The sequence below is a fragment of the Schistocerca nitens genome, chromosome 3, assembly GCF_023898315.1.
Source record: "Schistocerca nitens isolate TAMUIC-IGC-003100 chromosome 3, iqSchNite1.1, whole genome shotgun sequence".
Classification (NCBI taxonomy): domain Eukaryota; kingdom Metazoa; phylum Arthropoda; class Insecta; order Orthoptera; family Acrididae; genus Schistocerca; species Schistocerca nitens.
This window is the reverse complement of record NC_064616.1, coordinates 779,724,481-779,746,399: the sequence shown is the minus strand read 5'-3', so window position 1 is coordinate 779,746,399 and position 21,919 is coordinate 779,724,481. Positions and strand designations below refer to the sequence as shown.

At 41.5% G+C, this 21,919-nt stretch overlaps 1 protein-coding gene across 1 annotated transcript in view; it reads right to left on the bottom strand.

Moving 5' to 3' along the window:
• The window catches only part of LOC126248790 (uncharacterized), a 64,523-nt gene that overhangs the window by 13,567 nt on the left and 29,037 nt on the right, over positions 1–21,919 (bottom strand). Inside the window, exon 4 of the mRNA XM_049950174.1 lies at positions 13,485–13,663. Coding sequence (XP_049806131.1) covers positions 13,485–13,663 — 179 coding nt within the window. The remainder of the gene's footprint in view (positions 1–13,484; positions 13,664–21,919) is intronic.

The window sequence follows — 21,919 nt, the reverse complement described above, 5'->3', positions numbered from 1 at the left end:
CACACATTGACAAATGATAAAAATGTTTTACACACTTAGACAACTTATTATCCTTCCAAAGTGTCATTATTGTGCTGGTGTTGTCATTTGTTTGATAAAGCAAACTAACTGAATACATATAAGTTTTATTCTTCCAATGATTCAGTACTTGATGGGAACTGGATGCAGTAAACACGACACGAAATTGTTACAAAGAAATTTTGACAATGTAAGAGAAGCTAACAGAAATAGACAAATACTTGAACACATGATTGGCTGCAGGAACTTGGTTAGTCACAAAGCAATCATTTTCATTTCTATGGTTTTAGAGTCTCTGGCAATCGGTACTGCTTGAAGTGAATGATGCCCAAAATTTTTTGCATAAGGAAGGTCTTAATGCATTTCAGAGTGCTCTAAAAATAACCAACTTACTGATGGGACTGGAGAAGAAATGGAAGAAATTTGTAGATAAGGCTTTAAGTTAAACTAAAAGCTTGTGTAAAGAACTTGGCTCTTCTATTAAACCTCCAACACTAATTAGGAGGCAGCACATTTTTGGACATAGAGATCGCAAAAATATGATTTAAAATGAATTTTTTTTTTCATTAGATAGAGTAACTGCTGAAATTCTAGAAAGATACCGGCAGCGCCTGAAGTTAACTGAAAAATATGCTTTCCTAAGGCTTGTAATAACGCTTGGCATCGATGAAGAATGCAACCTTGACCCAGCTTCTTAAGATACTGACAGAGGACTTACATAAGCACGAGTGTCGGAGGGAGGAGGAGGAGATTAGTGTTTAACGTCCCGTCGACAACGAGGTCATTAGAGACGGAGCGCAAGCTCGGGTGAGGGAAGGATGGGGAAGGAAATCGGCCGTGCCCTTTCAAAGGAACCATCCCGGCATTTGCCTGAAGCGATTTAAGGAAATCACAGAAAACCTAAATCAGGATGGCCGGATACGGGATTGAACCGTCGTCCTCCCAACTGCGAGTCCAGTGTGCTAACCACTGCGCCACCTCGCTCGGTGTACGAGTGTCTACAGGCTTCTGTAACTACAACAAACTCTAAGAAAGAACTTCTTGATTCTGGTCCACTGGGATTATTGAAGTTTATGTTGTAGTCCCTACTTGAAGGAGGGTTACCTAATATACTCAAGTGTGCAAAAATAAAGCAACAAAAGGAAATTTTGCAAGGTTGCATTTATTTTGTTGCAAAAAACAGGTGATAATAAAGAAGAAACAATGTAAAGAATACAGAATGTAAACAACTGCAATATGCATAATAGTAGACAAAAATGTTCGACATTTTTTCCAACTCAATGGATTTTCACACACATCCTGACAACTGGTTAATGTGCTCAGTATGGGTTGTGACCACCTCATGCAGCAATACAGGCACGGCAATGATGGTGCATGATGTGAATGATGTCATCAATGTCATGGTGAGAGTGGTTGGCAGAAGCTGACATGATGCAACCCGTCTCCCTGTGCATGCGTCCCAGACATGCTCTATGGGATTCAAATCAAGAGAGCAAGCAGGCCCGCCATGGGTGCAGTATCTTCCATTTCCAAAAGAACATCAACCATCTGTTCTCTATGAGGTCAAGCATTATTGTACATCAGTCCTAAGTCTGAGCCCACAGCACCTCACAACAACTGCACAAAAGTCCCAAGATCTCGTCACGATACCCGACAGCAGTTAAACCTTGCCGGTTCACCCATACAATTTCGTGAAGAATTATTTGTGTGGTTAACATAATCCCTGTCCACACCATTAGGGATCCTTCTCGATATCAGTCTCTTTTTCACAGTATTTGGGCATCAAAACTCTAAATTCCCTCTGGATGCAAATCTGTCAAGTATCACTCTCCACACTAAATCAGGACTCATCTGTGAAAAGAACATCGGCCCTTGTTCAACCATCAGGATGGCACGCTGATGACTCCATTCTAGACATTACCTTCTGTGAAGACACATCAGAGGTACACATACAGCGGGTCTCCGACAGTAAAGGCCACTCTATAGAAGCCTATTTATTGTACACCATTTGCCTCGATACAACATGTCCAGTGGATGCTGTGGGGTCAGATACCAGTTGCCGTGCAGTACTAAGGCTGTACTGTCATGCTCTTATAGCCAAATAACGGTTCTCTTTTTCTGATGTCACAGATGGTTGGCCCTGCCCTGGTCTTCAGGATACAGTTTTGGTCTCTACAAACTGTCACCATGTCCGAGAAACAACAGAACGATTCACAGTAAGTGATCGGGTCACATCAGTTTGCGACTGTACTGCTTCCATTCTTCATATGGTTCTCCACTGCAGACAGTCTGGCAGGTGTCTTCTCTGTGCCATACTGCACTGTCTGACTGGGTACGCAGCAATTGTGGATGATGAACTACCTGTCAAACACTACCCCATTTGATAGGTGCTCTGACATCGCTGGTGTGGTTGTCCATTGGCCAGAATGCCACCTTCCATGCAGAATACTATCGTAAGGACGTCTGTTGACAGTTTGTATGATTGCGTCGTGAATTAGACACAGAATGGGGAAATACTGATTTGTTGCTTTAATTTTGGAGACCAGTGTAGTTATAATGCTGAGAATATTCCTCACAGCTCCCATAAGTAACGTCAGTTATGAGAGAAGCTTCTCTAATTTGAAACTGATCAAAAATTATTTAAGATCTAAAATGTCTACATTGAGATTAAGAGATCTAACTATTTTGGTAATCAAACAAGAGGTACAAATTAAAATTGATGAATGTGTTAATAGAGTTTGCATTGCAAAAAAATGCAAAGTAAAAATTTAATTTAATAGATGTTTTATTTTGAAGAAATATGTAGTAGCAACAGAGTATCACCGATTTTTTTGCTAAACTGCAAAAATAGGGGGTGACAAATTTAGAGTTTGCATCAGATGGCAGAAATCCACACTATGCCGCAGGGAAAGTGGTCACTGGAATGCAAATCATGAACTATTTCAACTGAGCAGAAATTGTAAGAGTACACGGGCAGAACTTGAGTACTCAATGACAAAGGAGGATTTTGCTGCAATGCTGACATGTCATCTGCCTGTACTGAGAAAACACAGCTCCTTACACAGTATAGTACATTCAGAAACTCTATTCTATGGAAATGTAGAAAGAGTACCTCCCCTCCCCGTACACTGCCTGTATTAAAATATGAGTTAAGAATGGTGTGGTGCATCGCGAGAGGTGAGTCATAAAATGAAATCACAGAGCCTCTTAGTTAGCAAATAAATACATGACAGTGTTAAAAATTAATGGGACACGCAGATTTACAGCAAATATTTTAAAACTATTTGTCTCAGTTGCAAAGATGGAGTGTTATGTTTCACACAGTGCATGTTATGCAGATCGCACAAAACCCAGGAATTTCATTCTTGATGATTGAAATGTTGACATCAATTGCATGGATTTTTTTTTTAAATTTAATGTGCTGGACTGGTATTGGAGCACATGCCCATCTTTAGTGGCAAACTTCAAGTATCTTTATGTCATCTGGACAATATTTAAGACACGTATTACAAACAATTGTATGTACATGTGTAGCAGCATGTGCTTCAAAAATTGTTAAAAGTAAATGGTGTTCAACTATATGAACATCCACTGAATAACTGAGACCTGACACGTTTTGACAAGAGTGCTGGAATGAAAATGTGTCATCTGTCATTCACATACACAACCAATTCAACTATAGCTCTGTCCCAACTGAGCTCATCATTTAGGTGGAAGCTTCACCGCTGGCCGCGGTGGTCTAGCGGTTCTAGGCGCTCAGTCCGGAACCACGCGACTGCTATGGTCGCAGGTTCGAATCCTGCTCGGGCATGGATGTGTGTGATGTCCTTAGGTTAGTTAGGTTTAAGTAGTTCTAAGTTCTAGGGGACTGATGACCATAGATGTTAAGTCCCATAGTGCTCAGAGCCATTTTTTTTGAAGCTTCACCCCTAACACAGGCATCAGCAGGCTTAAAATGTAAGCTTAGAGTTTCTGTTAACATCTGTGTCCGGACATACATTCCCATGTAAAACTTAATATAACAAGTCCATTTAAAACATCAAGAAAAGTGTAAATATGAAATGTGGCACAAAATATAGGGCAGGTTTATGTATAACATTCTTTCATAGCAAAATATAGCAAATTCTTCTAGAAAGTGTAGCAAATGTGGGAGGGCAGAAGGAGTACAGGAGGGAAGGGGGGTAAAGCATGTTGCAAAATGGTATCACTTTGCAAATGGCTAGGGTTGAAAATTCAGACAGCAACTGTGGACATTAACTACAAGAAAGGCAGGTACTGAACATTTTGAGCTGTTCACATATATGCCCACTAGCCCTGTCTCTGCTCTTTTAATTTAAAGTTGGAGGCTGTATCCCCTTCATATTTGGGTGTCAGCAGGTTTTACACGTCTTGAATACACAAATATATAGGGGTCTCCCATGTGTTTAGAAAATGTTTCTCCACGACTTCTTAACTCTTGCAGTATGCGAGTCTTATTTCATTGCGATTATTTTTCCCTAACCAATCTCTTACATACTGAGGAATTCAGGTCAGATCAGCAGAAATATCAATGGTTTCATAATAGAATAGACCCACAAGCAGATAATTTGGATGGAAAAATTCTTCTCTCTCTCTCTCTCTCTCTCACACACACACACACACACACACACACACACACACAAATGTAGGATTCTTAATGGTTTTACCACAAATGTCAACTGAACTGGCCAGTTCTACCACACTGAGCTCAACTGGGTGGTGAGCTTGATTGAATGGTCCAAAACAGCTGTTCGTAACTTATGGATACATATGAAAGGCAATCAAAGATTTTTTAAGAACCAAGTTGTAAGCATAAATCACTGAAAATACTGTTATTACAGCAAACGAAGAAAATAATTTAAAAAAATGAGTGGGGAAAAAATGAATGAGTTTATTCAATATTCTGTGACTTGCAGGCTATTCTTAAAACTCACTAAAGAACATATTAGCAAATTTTGCTACAGGATTTGAAAACATGATAATTTCCATCAGCAAATATTTCACATGGGATTGAATAGATGCTGAAGGCATCACAGTCTATGAGAATGAGATGTACACAGAAAAAAAATTCCTGTCTGAAGTACAGAGTCAACAATAAAAGTCTATGGAGCCTTGAAAAGGTTGCTGGCAAACTCAACTTCAGTTTAAAGAATATGGTAACTACACACTATGACCAAGAACAGGAAAAACTTTTTTATTTTATTTATTTATTTGAGCAACCCTTTTGAAGGGTACGATAAATCAACTTTGGTTTTGCTTCTCTGTGTTTAATTTTCATTGCTCCCAGACCTCCTACATCCTTCGAGAATGTTGTCCCTTTTCTTCCTGGATCCACTTTCTTCCTTTTGCAGATCTCTTTCTGTCCTGAAGTACTGCCTTTTGTGTTGCTTCTCTAGAAAGTATTCTGTTTATATATTATGTCCATTCTAATTCCTGTTTTTTCCATATCTTTGTCAATTTCAGTGCACCATGTAGGTTTCAAATTGTAGCTATTTAGTAAGGTGGAGATCTGCTTGGTTAGCCTGTTATTATTCGTTCCGTATGTGTGTCCATAAAACTGTAGTCCTCTTTTCCTTACTAAATCAGTTATATTTTTCATTTTCAAATAGAGCTCTCTGTTTGATCTTAATTTGTATTCAACATTGCTATAATTTCTAGGTATCAATTTTTTCATTAGAATTCTTCTATCACCTTTTTCCAGTTTTTTTAAAATTCCCAAATCTTGTTAGCTTAATTGTTTCTGCTGAATACAGTGTTTCAGGCGGTACCACTGTTTGATAGTGTCTTATTTTTGTGTTTCAGGATGAAGTTTTTTTGTTACATACAGTTTTTGTCATTTGGAATGCCCTCTCATTTTATCCATTCTGCTAGGTATTTACAACAGTTTGTTTTTGATATTGTGTTGTTATGAATTTTAAGATTTGGAGGGGCATCACTGATATTTGTCATGAAATATATTTTTTAAATGATATTTTTAGTCCTATCTTGTCTGCTTGTTTGTGTAGTTCTGAGATTTGTTCTGTGGCATTATCCAGTTAACGAGTAATTAATGCCATGTCATCCACAGAAGCCAGGCAACCTATGGTGATTTTATTTGGGTTTCTTCCTAGTTGAACACACTTAGTATTGATGGATTTCTCCATTCTTCCTCTACCTTCTCTATTGCTGCTTAAGATGTGATTAAGTTGATCTTTTATATGTGGTACCCATCTCTCCGAGACCTTTTGATACACGTTTCTCTGCTTCTATAATTTTTTTGTGTACTTATCATTTTTATTTGCTTTCCCGATATTCCAAGCTCATTGTCATCACATTTTTAAGAGGGATAGTCCCTTCTGCACTCACAATAATTTATTTTTGAAGTTGTTCCCAACATTTAGGTATTCTTTTTTCCAATTGCATTTTGTAATAATTTTCTCTAGATAACTTCTGTACATCAAACTTCCTCAGTTGGTATTGGTTCTTTTTTTCTAAATATTGGCCTAACCTTGAATTTAAAGATATACAGGAAATGGTCTGAATCTAAACTCTTGCTCTTGGCAACTTTTACACTGAGTACCTCCATTGCATAGTGTCCACTTACAGCAACATGACTGAGTTGTTTTTCACCACAAATCAGATTTGGTGATGCCCATGTAGTTTGTTTTCTAGGTAGTTTTTTGAAGAATGTAAATTTTAGTACTATGTTATGCTGCACTGTATAGCCATAAGAGTCTTTCTCCGTTTGCACTGGTTCTTTTGTGTGGATGGAATTTTCCTACTAGTGATCTGTGCTGACGTTCTTTGCCAATTCATGCATTAAAGTCTCCAAGTAGTAATACTTTTTTTTCCGATAGAATGTGGTCTAGGGTGTTTTGACCATTTTGCCAAAAACTTTGTTTGCACATTCAAACGTTTGTATTGAAAGTCTTTCATTAATTGACTTAAATTCTATTATTGAGTTTAATATGTTTTTGTTTACAATGAAACCTGGTCTTCCCTTAAATAACCTAATTGAAAGGATATACATAAGTAAATCTTGTTTTTTTGCAGTGCTGCCATCATCATATTTTTCGCTATAGAAAGTTTATTAAAGTTTTAAGTTTTCCTGTTTTTAAGAGTTTATTTGCGCTAAAAGTGACTAAGTAAGTTCAATTTTTTCTTACCAGCTATCAGTATAGCAAACTGCTATCCTCAGATTTACAACATTTTTAGATGGGAATGGGGAAAAATGCTAAATTTTGCGATGTTTCGTATAAAATGCCAATTTCACATTATGTCACTAAAAAGTGCGTACTTCATGTAATCATTTACATTAAATCTTCCTTTCCCTAACTATGTCTAATTTATTCACTTGAGCTTTGAACAAATGTTACTAGACATTCGCAAAAATTAAACATACTGCTCCATGTTAAAGTTCTGTTGCTTCATGCTACTGCTGGGCTCCACGTTACCATTGTGGCTAAAATACTTCGAATCAATGTGACTTTTTTTACATTATCTCCCAAGAGTGAATTAGAGATCAATTGCTTGATATTCAGATGGGCTACTGGTACCATGTTTTGAACAAACAATATTAATGACTGCCAATTACCTTCTTCAGTTACTGCGAGTACAAAGGCCAGGGGGGGGGGGGGGGGGAGTGGGTGTGAGAAGGCAGAGGGTAGAGAGTGGGGTCGGCCCTGTACAACAGTGGTTGCAGACAATTACTATTGATGTCGATATAACAGACCAAGTAAACTTGATAAAAACAAGAGAAATCACTTTTCCTCATACAATAATTTCAATTCCATTAATATGAGCACCCCCTCCCCTGCCAGTCCCCAAAAAAGACAACGTGTATCTAATGACTACATTTCACCCAAAAGCATCACAACAAGATGATACAACATCTAAGCACTGACTCAGTATTGGTCACCCATTCTGGGATGGCGTTGACAAAAGTGTCTCCAGCCACTACTGATATTTAAACAATGAAAACTGTAGACAGTTTCTCAAGATATGTATAATCCAAAACAGTTATGTTAAAAATTTGATAGATAATTTCATACTAGAAAGAAATCTCTTTACGATATATTCTTTCTACATCCAAAATTGACACACTTTTTAGTATTCATGGATAAAGCACAAATATGACCTCTCAAAGCTTCCCTTGACCAACTTTCTCCGTTCCTACAAATTTTCCACTGAATGAGTTAAATTCATATAAAATACACACTCTATTAATTTCTTTCTCCACAACAAGTTTCTGGGAACTAATTTAGCACCATCTTCAGCACTATTGCCTCTAAAATTCTTTGCTGCCATTTTCATATTATTCTATTTTCTCACTTCAAAATAGCTCCTGCTCGAATTCCCTCATACCTTCCAAAAACTTTCACCTTTATGAACATCAACGCACAGAAAGCCTTAGAAGTTTTATAGTGAGCAAATTCTACATTGCTTACATACTTTGTTGCCTTTCAGGTATCTTTAACATCTCAGCAATTAACTTTTCTGTAGTGCTTCAGATACAGGTAATTTATAGACACCATTCTGCTACAAAAATCTCCCTTCTCTCTCATGTTATGATGAATAAAGTATTTAATGTAAATTATAAATACATAACAAATCTTGTCTAGATATATGTTATTAATAAAAACAGCAAAAAATATTTATAACTAGGTTTAAGATCAATGTACAATATTACAGCACATAGTGGGTTTTAAGAGTTAACATCACACAGCAGAACAACACATTTTCTTATCTGCAGTCTTCATCTCAGAAGCAAGCCCTTGAAGAAACAACATATCTCAGCAACACTAGTGCAGGGAAGGGGCATGGGGGGGGGGGGGGATGAAGAGGGCAAATAACACTGAAGTTAAAAGCAGTGACGACAACATAGAACAATGACAATTATTTGATGCTTTACTGTAATCCTTTTCTCTCTATTTTCACACATATGGATCTAACAGTATCAAATGAAATAACAGCATTAGAAGCAGAGAGTGAAAGAAATAAAGAAATTAAAGCCCATATCCCACATGAGTGCAACTACATGACACTTTGGTTTTCCTCTCTCCATAGAACACATTCCAAAAACTTTTTACATTACTTAGCAGTGTACCTCTCACCTCCGAAAAATTAAATAAATATTTGTTCCCTGCACAGACTGACTGGCTTTTGGTACTGGATTAGAGCCATTCTTTTGCTTATCACATGATAGTAGCAATTTTTCATTGATTCCCATATAGCGGCACCCACACTGACTCATCCAGTTGTCCAAACGAGCGATAGCAGACTAGTATTCCCTGCACACATAAATGCCAGCAACCTACAGTATTGGACACAATATTCCACATGATTCTGAAAGTAGAAAAACTGTTGGCACAACTTCCATCTGCTGCAAATGATATTTGAGACAAAAAAAGAGGGACTTTAGTTTTTAACATTAAGTCTTAAAACTCTGCAATCAACATCAGTAACAAAAAATATATGCACAAAAAATTCAATATTAATCAAGGAACATCTTTTAATTTTTGTTGTCATGATGTCCTCAGTTGTTTGTAATATTATGCTGATAATTTTCATGTCAGGTCCATCTATGCGCAACTGAATACGACCAGTTTTATCATGCCAGATATGTCTCACCTAACATGACAATCATCGACACAAATTCAGGAACTTCTATCCTTCACTCATCTTGAACCTCAAACTACAACCATAATTAAAAGCAGTAGCAGGAAGATAACTTGTCAGTTCATTACTTACAATGAAACAAAATTTTATCTAATTGTGTCTAAAGTAAATATTTTCCTTCCACATTTGTGTGCCACTTGTGAAAATTCTGAATAAAACTAGTACATTCATTTGGATAAATGGAAAGGGAAAGTCCAATGTACCACATGTTAACATTATTATATTGCTAATAACATTCTGGTATATCACCTGATTGCCAAAATACCCAACAAGTGTTACACAGAAATTCTCAAACTTGCTTATGCCTATTAATTATGTACGAAAAATATCTGCTGGGTCAGATTTTAATTTCAATATAATGGCAACACCAAACTTAAGTAGTAGCTCATGGTTTCAGTATCTGCCACAGCGTAGATTTCATCACAGGGCTCAACGCTAATACATCATGGGCAATAAATAAATTAACAATAATTAGTGCTGGTAAGTATAATTTTCAAGACACCTACCACTAATTTATCTTGTTGGATCATGGGCACAGCAGAGCATTGGGACAGTAAACAGTCTGCCACAACCAAGAGCCAAATTTTATTGTCTCGAAAGTAATTTCTGGTTGACTGGAATACATTCTTCAAATTAACTTTTTGTGACAGTGGTTCACAGTCATAAAATGTTTTAAAAGATCTAATGGGCATCTTTGACCGTTCATAAAACCCACTACCATAATCTCAGCCGTGTATCCATTATCAAGTGGTATACTGCAAAAGTTGTGTCATTATCATATACTGAGTATTTAATGTTGCTATTAGCTTTTGCATAACTAACATTAAATCAGTACACAGATTCACTGTATTAATGGACAGCCTCATTTGCCATTATCAGTGACCATGTGTAGTGAACTCATGTTATTTATGCAAAAGATAACAGCAAAGTTAAATACTCAGCATAGGGGCATGTAAATGACACACATACATACTAGAATTTTTTTAAACTTCTGACATGTGCTGAATAACAATTACTGCAGTATCCCACTTCATTATAACTAAACATTTGTAATTGCAATAATGATGTTATGAATAAATAGTTTTTACAGTCAAAGGTATGAATAAATAGTTTTTACAGTCAAAGGTAACCATGATGTCTTTTAAAAACCCTCTTTGAAGTTTTGAAGATAGCTGGAATATAGTAAAAGCAATGAAAGATACTCTACAACTCTTACAAAAACCTGAATGCAATCCTAAGAGTCAAAGGACTTGAAATGGAGGTGGGAGTTGTGAAGTGAATGGAACAGGACTGTAGCCTGTCTTCCATGTTATTCAGTCTTCACCTTGAGCAAGCAGTATACAAAACCACAGAGAAATTTGGAAATGAAATTAATTACAGGAGATGAAATTAAAACTCTGATGTTTGGCAATGACACTGTAATTTTGTCAGAGACAAAAAAGGAGACTGAACAGTAGTTGAATGGAATACATGCCTTGAAAAAGGGATTACCAAAATGTAAACTAACAAAAGTAAAACAAGGGTGATGGAGTACAGTATTTCATGAGGGAATTAGACAATGGAATGAGAGATAGAATATAGCTGATGGGTTTTGCTGTTGTTGAGAAAAATAATTGATGATGGTAGACATAAAGAAGACATAAAACGATATACAACAGAGAGTGTCAATAGCAAGCAGGAGCTTTCTGAAAAAGAGAAATGTGTTGACACTGAATATATATGAGGGTAGCAACTTTAATAGTAGCAACTATTTATTATAGTTCGTAAAAAATAGATACGTGTTTCAAAGTTTTATTGACCTTCAAAGTAGTCAGCAGCATTGTGTATAACCCATTGCCAGCAATGTGGAAGTCATAGGATACTCTTAGCAGTGTCAGATGTGTTGACAGTTCGAGCAGCGCCGTCTATTGCCCGACAAATTTGTAGCAGTTCTGAAGCAAATAACATGAAGTGTTTCCTACAATTTAGAAATCGAGTTGAACTCACGATGGCTTAAGTCGGAGGAGTGCTGTAGGTGGTATGACACTTAGCAGCCCCATCAGTCAAACAAATGAGCAACAGCTTACACTGTACGTGCTTAAGCATTGTCCTGCAAAATTATGGCCAGGTCCTGCAGAAAGTGTCATTATTTCTGTCTCTATGCTGTTCATTTTTGGAACACAACCTACGACCAGCTTACAGACAGAAGTGATGACACTTACTGCAGACATGACCATCATTTTGCAGGACAATGCTCAAGCACGTACAATGCAAGCTGTTACTGATTTGTTTGACTGATGGGGCTGCTAAGTGCTATACCACCTACTGCACTCCCCTGACTTAAGTCATTGTGGGTTCAACTCGATTTCTGAACTGAAGGAAACACTTCACGGCATTTGCTTCACAACTGCTACAAATTCATCGGGCAATAGACCACGCCGCTCGAACTGTCAACACAACTGGCACTGCTACGAGTATCCTACGACTTCCACATCGCTGGCAACTGGTTATACACAATGCTGGTGACTACTCTGAAGGTCAGTAAAACATTTAAACACGTATCTATTTTGTACAAGCTGTTGGTAGAGCACTTGCCCGCGAAAGGCAAAGGTCCCGAGTTCGAGTCTCGGTCCGGCACACAGTTTTAATCTGCCAGGAAGTTTCATATCAGCGCACACTCCACTGCATAGTGAAAACTCACTCTGGAAACATCCCCTTGGCTGTGGCTAAGCCATGTCTCTGCAATATCCTTTCTTTCAGGAGTGCTAGTTCTGCAAGGTTCGCAGGAGAGCTTCTGTTAAGTTTGGAAGGTAGGAGACGAGAGACTGGCAGAAGTAAAGCTGTGAGGACGGGGCGTGAGTCGTGCTTGGGTAGCTCAGTTGGTAGAGCAATTGCCCGCGAAAGGCAAAGGTCCCGAGTTCGAGTCTCGGTCCGGCACACAGTTTTAATCTGCCATGAAGTTTCATATCAGCGCACACTCCGCTGCAGAGTGAAAATCTCATTCTGGAAGCTGTAAATAAATAGTTGCCACTATTAAAGTTCCAACCCTTGTATAAGTGTTAAAGTCTTTCCTGAAAGTATTTGTGTGGAATGATAGCTTCCATGGAAGTAATACGTGAATGATAAATAGCAAAGCAATAAGAAAATAGAAGCTTTTGAAATGCGGTGCTACAGGAAAACACAGAAGATTAGATGGCTAGATCAGGTAACTAATGAAAGGGTACTGAATCAAATTTGGGAGAACAGAAGTTAATGGCACACCCTGATTTAAAGAAGGGGTAGGTGACAGGACACATCCTTTGGCATCAAAGAACAATTAATTTGCTAATGGAATGTGGGAGGGAGGGAGCTAGGGGGGAGAACACATGTGCAAGAGGGGTAGGGGGGGGCAAGGGGTGGGGGGAGGGCAGACTTGTTTACGGTAAGCAGTTTAAAGTAGATGTAGATTGCATTTGCTAGGCAGGGATGAAGACTTTTGCACAGAACAGATTAGCAACAACAAGGAAAGGTTACATGTTTTACTCACTTATCTGTTCCATAGGAAAAATGAACAGCTTTTATCAAACAATGGTGAACAAAAGAACTGGTAAATTAAAATGGCTTAGTCCTCAACACTGAAGCCATTTACGTAACCCGTAATTGAGTATGGCGAGATAGAAGAGATAAATCTACACTAATAAGATGTTGAAAGAACCCAATCATAATGAAAAATAAATTATTCAGGTTAACCAAATTTTTTGGCCACACTGATTAAAGCTGCTCAACATAAATTACAACAACATTTATAGAGAGGAGGCAATATATTTGTATACCTGTAAATCTGCACAGCTACCCTCGCCCTCAAAAGTGCTGTGATACTGCAATGATATTTTCACATATTCATCAGGAGAATAAAAAATGGAGTCATTTTTTATTTCACCTCTCTGCTCAGGAAGTTCTGGCTTTGAATCTGTATGCACACTGTAGAACTGACGACGCCGTAGCATTTCATCTGTAACAGAATGAACCTTTTGTAAACAGTTATAAAGGACTTAAACTTACTCTTTTTATAGAAAATCATATGCAAGAGATCAAGAAAAATCTAAAAAGAATTACATAGTCCCTATGACAGTCAGTTCACACAGCAGACAGTTCTGCCCTCCCTCACCCTCTTTCTCTCTCTGCAAGTATATGTCAACAGGCTGAGGGATAGTCCAAATATCTCCACGTCCCCCCTTTTCTAATTTTACACATTTAATAATATTACTCAAACAAGATCTCAAACCACTGCTGATGCTCAGAAGGGCACCACTTAGATATATGGCCTCATAAAACTTTTCCTCTGACTCGTTTCTGTTTTTTATATGAACAACCAGCAGCTTAAAGGTACGTTTTTCTTAATATTCTATACCCACTTTCCTAGAAATGTGATAACAGAAGAGCATCCTGTGTGCCTAAGTTTCATATAACAACAGCTTCTGTCTTAATACAAACATTTTCATATTCCCTAATTAAAAGAGTCAATGGATGTGGAGAGATTTTATTTAATCTACTAAATTTGTTTCATATCTGATAGTCAAGATTTTTAAACTATCATCTCTGTTTTGTTTACCGGGCAAATACTACAGGCGGAAATTTCTTCCACCACTAGCTATATCCAAGTCAAACACCAACATTGGTGTGCTTACTCATACCAAAATGGCTATAATTAAAACAGTTTTATGGCTGATGTTTCACTGAACATCTGTCAACCAAGACACGATTTTGTTTCATGTTGTGAAACAAATCACTGATTTAAGCAATCAGCTCAGCTCTGGTAGCAATTTGAGTAATGTACATCAAATACTCAATGTGCCTCCAAAGAGAAAAGAAGGGGTATTAAAGCTGGAACATGCACTGCCTATTCCATAGGTCTTCCTCAGCTTACCTCATGTTCTTCAAAGTTAACAATTATCTGTGATTACACATCAATATTAAGCTGTTTCTGGTTCAAATGGCTCTAAGCACTATGGGACTTAACATCTGAGGTCATCAGTCCAGTCCCCTAGACTTAGAACTACTTAAATCTAACTAACGTAAGGACATCACACACATTGATGCCTGAGGCAGGATTTGAACCTGCGACCATAGCCGCAGCGCGGTTCCAGACTGAAGTGCCTAGAACCGCTCGGCCACAGCGGCCGGTTAGCTGTTTCTGGAGCTCCATTATATTGAAACCAGAGGTTGTGATATACAGTTTGAAATACAGTGGACAGTATGTGTGTAAAGTGTGGCATGAAGAAAATGAAAGTAAGCTGCTCCAGATAAGCACGTAGTGTCTGCAACATCAGAAATTTGAACAAATGCAGACAGTTATTTCATAACACCGAAAAGTTACATATCTTGTGCTCACAGTACAGTATAAGTGTAGATCAGATGTGGCTTGATTTCAAAGAAATAGTATCGGCAGAAATTGAGAGATTTATACCAAATAAATTAACAAACAATGGAGCTGATCCTCCTTGATACACACGAGTCGGAACACTGTTGCAGGAACAACGAAACAAACATGCCAATTTCAAACATGCAAAATCCCCACCATTGGCTACAGAAGCTCAAAATTTAGTGTGGACTTCAATGCGAGATGCTTATAATAGTTTCCACAACGAAATTTTGTCTCAAAACCTCGCAGAAAATCCAAAGAGATTCTAGTTGTATGGTTGGTTGGTTTAAAAGAGGTGGAAAGGGACCAAACTACGAGGTTATCGGTCCCATGTTCCTAATAAAACAATGCCACAAGTGTGAGAATAAAATAGACGAGACATATAACACAAAACGGAAAGAAAGGAAAGACCACAAGAACAAAGGAAAGGCAACAAACACTAAAAGGAACAAAAGAGGACAAGAGAGCAACAGAGATGCAAGAAACAGTTAGAAGAGAGTAAAACAACAAAGCAGATTACAGTGGCTGGCCGACTACGAAAATAAAAAGGAAGAGCCGGCCACCCTGCAACACATTAAAACCTTCACCCTAAAAGCACTAGTGTGGAGGACACATAGGGACAAAGGACAGGCACTAAAACTCAGATCAAATGATAAAATCCACCCTCACGGATGAAACGTAAAACCAAATCAGGCGATGAGGCATTGTCTGCTAAAATCAATGATAATGAGTCTGGCAACTGAAGATGTAGTCACAGGGCAGCCAGAGAAGGACATAGCAGAAGAAGATGAGCAACTGTCAACACGGCGCCGCACCAATACTGAGGTGGGTCTTCACGGCGTAGGAGGTAGCCATGGGTCGCCCATGCATGGCCAATGCAGAGCCTGCAGAGAATCAGAGTCCCTGTGAGACACCCTCATTGAGGACTTCCACACATTTGTGGTCCCCTTAATGGCTCACAGTTTGTTGTGCATACTGAGATTTTGACATTCCATCTCCCAAAGCTGAAAAACCTTGCGGCGTAATAACAAACTCAGCTCAGTTGCGGGGATGCCCATCTCCAGAAGTGGTTTCCGTGTAGCCTGTTTGGTCAGCCTGTCAGCAAGTTCATTTCCGGGGATTCCGACATGACCAAGGGTCCAGACGAACACCACTGAACGACTGGACCGTTCCAGAGCATAGATGGACTCCTGGATGGACGCTACCAAAGGATGACGAGGGTAGCACTGGTCGATAGTTTTCGGGCTGCTCCATGAGTCAGTACATAAAAGAAAAGACTCCCCAGGGCATGAGTGGAGATACTGAAGTGCACGAGAAATGGCCACCAGCTCTGCAGTGAATACATTGCAGCCATCAGGTAAGGAATGCTGTTCAATATGGCCACTGTGAACGTAGGCAAAGCTAATGCAACCATCAGCCATCGAGCCACCGGTGTAAACCACTTCAGAGCCCCAGAACATATCAAGAATCGAGAGGAAGTGACAGCGGGGAGCTGCAGGGTTAATGGAGTTGTTAGAGCCACGTGCAAGGTCCTGACAAAGCTGCAGCCGAGGCATACACCATGGAGGCGTACGTGAACAGATCGCAAGTAGAGGTGGTAAAGGGAAGGACTCTAGTTCAGAGAGAAGGGACTGCACGCGAACTGCAATCGTTAGCCCCAACCTGGGCCACTGATGTGGGAGATGGATTGCTGTGGGTGGGAAAAGGAGACGGTAATTCGGATGCTCAGGGGAACTGCGAATGTGTGCTGCGTAACTGGAAAGCAGTTACGCACATCTGATCTGCAATGGAAGGGCCCCAGCCTCCACCAGTATTCTGGACACCGGACTCATTCTAAAAGCTCCTGTCACTAGTCGAACCCCGCAGTGGTGCACAGCGTCGAGTAAATAGAAAGCTGAAAGTGCTGCCAAACCATAAACCACACTCCAATAGTCAATTCAGGATTGGACATGGGCTCTGTAGAGCCGCAGCATCGTAGAGCGATCTGCACCCCAATTGGTGTTGCTTAGGCAACATAGGACATTGAGGTGCTGCCATCACTTCTGCTTAAGCTGACGAAGATGAGGGAGCCAAGTCAATCAAGTGTCAAAAACCAGTCCTAGAATTAATATGTCTCCACTACAGTGCGTGGATCATCATTAAGGTAAAGTGCTGGTTCTGGATGAACAGTACAACGCCGACAGAAGTGCATGACACATGACTGTGCGGCTAAAAACTGGAAGCTGTGGGCTAGAGCCCATGACTGCACCTTGTGGATGGCTCCCTGTAGACTCCGCTCAGCAAACCCCAACATTGGAGCGCAGTACAAAATGCAGAAGTCGTCTGCATAGACAGAAGGTGAGATGGAGGGCCCGACAGCTGCTGCTACTGTTAATGGCCACTAAAAATTGAGAGACACTCAATACAGAGCCCTGCGGGACTCCATTCTCCTGGATATGGATGGAACTATAGGAAGCACCAATTTGCACATGGAAAGTTTAGAGCAACAGGAAGTTTGGGATAAAAATCAGGAGCGGGCCCCGGAGACCGCACTCATACAATGTGGCAAGGATAAGATGTCACCCGGTCGAGTTGTACGCTTTACATAAGTCAAGAAAGACGGCAACCAGGTGTTGTCATCTGGAAAAGGCTGTTCGGATGGCAGACTCTATGGACACAAGATTATCAGAGGTAGAGCGATCCTGGCGGAAGCCGCCCTGACATGGAGCCAGCAGGCCACATGACTCCAGAACCCTACCCCAACCGCCAACATACCATACTTTCCAGTAGCTTACAAAGAATGTCGGTGAGGCTGATGGGCCGATAGCTTTCCACATCGAGCGGGTTTTTACCGGGTTTGAGCACCAGAATGGTGGTGCTCTCCTGCCATAGCGATGGAAAGATGCCATCGCACGAGATCCGGTTGAAGATGACGAGGAGATGTCGCTTGGAGTCAGATGAGAGATGTTTAATCATCTGGCTGTGGATCCGATCAGGCCCAGGAGCTGTGTCGGGGCAATGTGCAAAGGCACTGAGGAGCTCCCACTCTGTAAATGGGGCGTTATAGGATTCACTGTGGCGCGTAGTGAATGAGAGTACATTCCCTTCCAGTTGCCGTTTGAGTGTGTCTAAGGAGAGGGGGTAATTCTCCGACGCAGAGGCTCGAGCAAAGTGTTCGGCAATCGCGTTTGTGTCTGTAGATAACACGTCATTTATCGTAACACCGGGGACACCTGTTGGGACCTGGTACCCAAAAACATGTTTGATATTTGCCCAGACTTGGGAAGGTGACATATGGCACCCAATGATCGAGATGTATCTCTCCCAACACTCCTGCTTCCATCGTTTGATAAGTTGGCGAATGCGGGCACAGAGCTGTTTAAAGGCTATGAGGTGCTCCAGGGAAGGGTGCCACTTATGCCACTGTAGAGCTCGCCAACGCTCCTTAATTGCTTCAGCGACTTTCGGCGACCACCAAGGGACTGCCTTACGTCTTGGACACCCTAAAGAGCGAGGGATCGGGTTTTCTGCAGCAGAAACAATTGTCGTAGTCACCTGCTCAACCATCACATCGATGTTACCATGTGGGGGAGATTCATCGTTGACAGCAGAGGTGAAAGTTCCCCAGTCCGCCTTGTTTAAAGCCCATATGGGCAGGCCTCCATGGGCCTGAAGCTGGGAAGTGACAGGAAGATGAGAACGTGGTCACTACCATACAGATCATTATGTGCTCTCCAGTGGATAGATGGTTAAAGTCCTGGGCTACAAATTGATAAATCACTGGTCGAGTAACTACCATGAGTCACACTGAAATGTGTGGCGGCCCCAGTATTAAGGAGGCAGAGGTCAAACTGAGGCAGTAAAGTTTCGACATCTCTGCCTCGGCCAGTAAGCATGGTGCCACCCTGCAAGGGGTTATGGGCATTAAAATCTCCCAAAAGTAGGAAAGGTTTAGGGAGTTGATCAATCAGTGCAGCTAATACATTCACGGGTACTGTACCATCTGGAGGAAGACATAAATTGCAAACAGTTATTTCCTGCGTAATTGTCATTCTGACAGCCACAGCTTCAAGAGGGGTTTGAAAGGGCACATGTTCACTTCGGACTGAGTTTAGGACATAAACGCAAACTCCACCTGATACTCGATTATATTTGCTACAGTTACTGTAATATCCCTTACAGCCGCAGAGGGCAGGGGTCCGCATTGCCGGGAACCAGGTTTCCTACAGGGCAACACAGATAGCAGGTGTAAAGCCAACAGCTGCCGTAGCTCAGCCAGGCAGTGGAAAAAACCGCCGCAATTCCACTGGAGGATGACATCGTGAGACTGGGAAGGCATGAAACATTCAATGAGGCAGTTTACACCTCAGAGTCACCTGCTGCCACTGACTTATTGCCTGAGCAGTCTATATCCATTGTGTCTGAGGGTATGGCAAGATCTAGGTCCACAGCGGATGCCAAAGTCTCCACCCCATCCTCAGACGCAGAGCTCGTAGGTAGCAGTGGTGTGGGTGCCACCGCAATTTGCTTTGTCTTAGGTGTTTTCTTTTTGGATTTCTCTTGCTGCTCCTTGGGTTTCCCTGGCTGAGAGGACTTCATTGGTTCAGTCTCCAGGACGGAGGATGAGTGTGAAACCCTATGACCAGCTGCTTTTGGGCTCTTCAGCCACTGGCAGGTGTCGTCTTTCCCACTAGCAGAAACCTGGGAAGGGAGTGACCCAAAGGACCACTTTCTAGCGAGAGAAGCTGAAGAAGACTTACGCTTCTCCGGCTTAGAAGTGGGGATGGACATCCCTAATGGTTGGGGGTGGGGGGCGTTGCTCTCAAAGCAGGTGGTGCAGGAGCAACAGGGAGGGAAATGCCCCCCACCATCAAGGGGGCACGTGTAGTCTTCCGGCTCTGAGAGGTGACTTGGGTTGGCGGAGCTGATGATGCCAGAACTGTTGTTGGGGCCACGTAAGACAATGTCATACGCATAGGATACGGGTGTTCAAATTTGCTCTTAGCCTCAGTGTAGGTCAGTCGGTCCTGGGTCTTGTACTCCATGATTTTCCTTTCTTTCTGGATACTTCTGCAGTCCGGCGAGCAAGGCGAATGGTGCTCTCCGCAGCTGACACCGATGGGAGGCGGGGCACATGGAGTATTGGGATGTGATGGGCGTCCGCTATCTCGACAGGTGACGCTGGAAATACAGCGGGAAGACATACCGCATCACAGCAGTAGACAATCACCTTGACCTTCTCGGGCAATGTATCACCCTCAAAGGCCAAGATGAAGGCACCGGTGACAACCTGATTATCCCTCGGACCCCGGTGGACACGCCGGATGAAATGTACACCTCGCCGCTCTAAACTGGCACGCAGCTCATCGCCGAACTGCAAAAGAAGGTCCCTGTGAAATATGATACGCTGGACCATATTTAAGCTCTTATGGGGTGTGATGGTTACAGAAACATCTCCCAGCTTGTCACAAGCGAGTAACTACCATGACTGGGCAGAGGATGCTGTTTTGATCAAGACTGACCCAGATTTCATTTTAGACAAGCCCTCCACCTCCCCGAACTTGTCCTGTAAATGCTCAACAAAAAACTGAGGCTTCATCATCATGAAAGATTTCCCATCAGCTCTCAAACATACAAGGTACTGGGACAAATAAGATCCACTGCCATCCTTAGCCTGACGTTCCTCCCATGGAGTGGCCAGGGAGGGGAACGATTTGGGGTCATACTTCTGTGCGTTGAATCGAGCTCGTGAACACTTAAGAGACTGCTGGTGTTTCATCACCAGCAAGAGATAATGGACTATGCTTAATTGCGTGTCATCTGCCCTGATGCCACCCATCTTGACCAGGGGCCCTTCCCACGGGTGCCTGCCAGACGCAGCAAAGGCCACCGGCAGGAGGGCCATTGCTGAGAGTCCTGGTGCCCCAGAGGGATGGGCATCTACCCCTTACATACGTGGGGAGTTAACGGCGCAGGCATCAGCAGAGCGATCCCTGTGGGGTCAGGGGGCTACAGCCAACAGGATACATGGCGGCCCCACCACAACGGACTGGCTACCGTGCTGGATATTAGGTGCAAATAAGTCCATGGTCATTGTTGACACAGAAAGCAACACTGTATAGTGCATGGTGGAAAACGCACCCAGGAAGGTGTCCTCGCCCAAGAGATGGAGAATGGGCGGGACTGCAATGCGACGATGAGAAAGTGGGCTAAAGATCTCAATGCATGATGGACACGAAGCACCATGTAAGGTTCCCTTCCCCAATTGGCTCACTCTTTAGGAAAAGTTGGAAGTATGGAGGTCAAACCCTACAGGGGACCATCACATAAAAGTCGAAACGTGTGAAACTCCTTTTAGTCGCCTCTTAGGACAGGCAGGAATACCTTGGGCCTATTCTAAGCCCCGGACGCGACAGGCAGCGGGGGATGGGGGGGATGTCTGGTTGTATGTTAGTGGCAAGACACAATCAATGCCTTCTCTGCGCAACAACAATGGAGATACTATCAAAGGCAGAGCTGCCAAAGCAGAGCTCCTAAGCACAGCCTTCCAAAATGCCTTCACAACAGAAGACAAAGTAAATATTCCAGAATTAGAATCAAGAACAGCTGCTAACATCAGTAACATATACGTAAATATCCTCGGAGTAGTGAAACAACTTAAATCACTTAATAAAAGCAAGTCTTCTGGTCCAGACTGTATACCAATTAGGTTCCTTTCAGAGTATGCTGATACAATAGCTCCATACTTAACAACCATATACAACCATTCACTCGACAAAAGATCCATACACAAAGGCTTGAAAGTTGCACAGGTCACACCAATATTAAAGAAAGGTGGTGGTGGTGGTGGTGGTGGTGGTGGTAGTG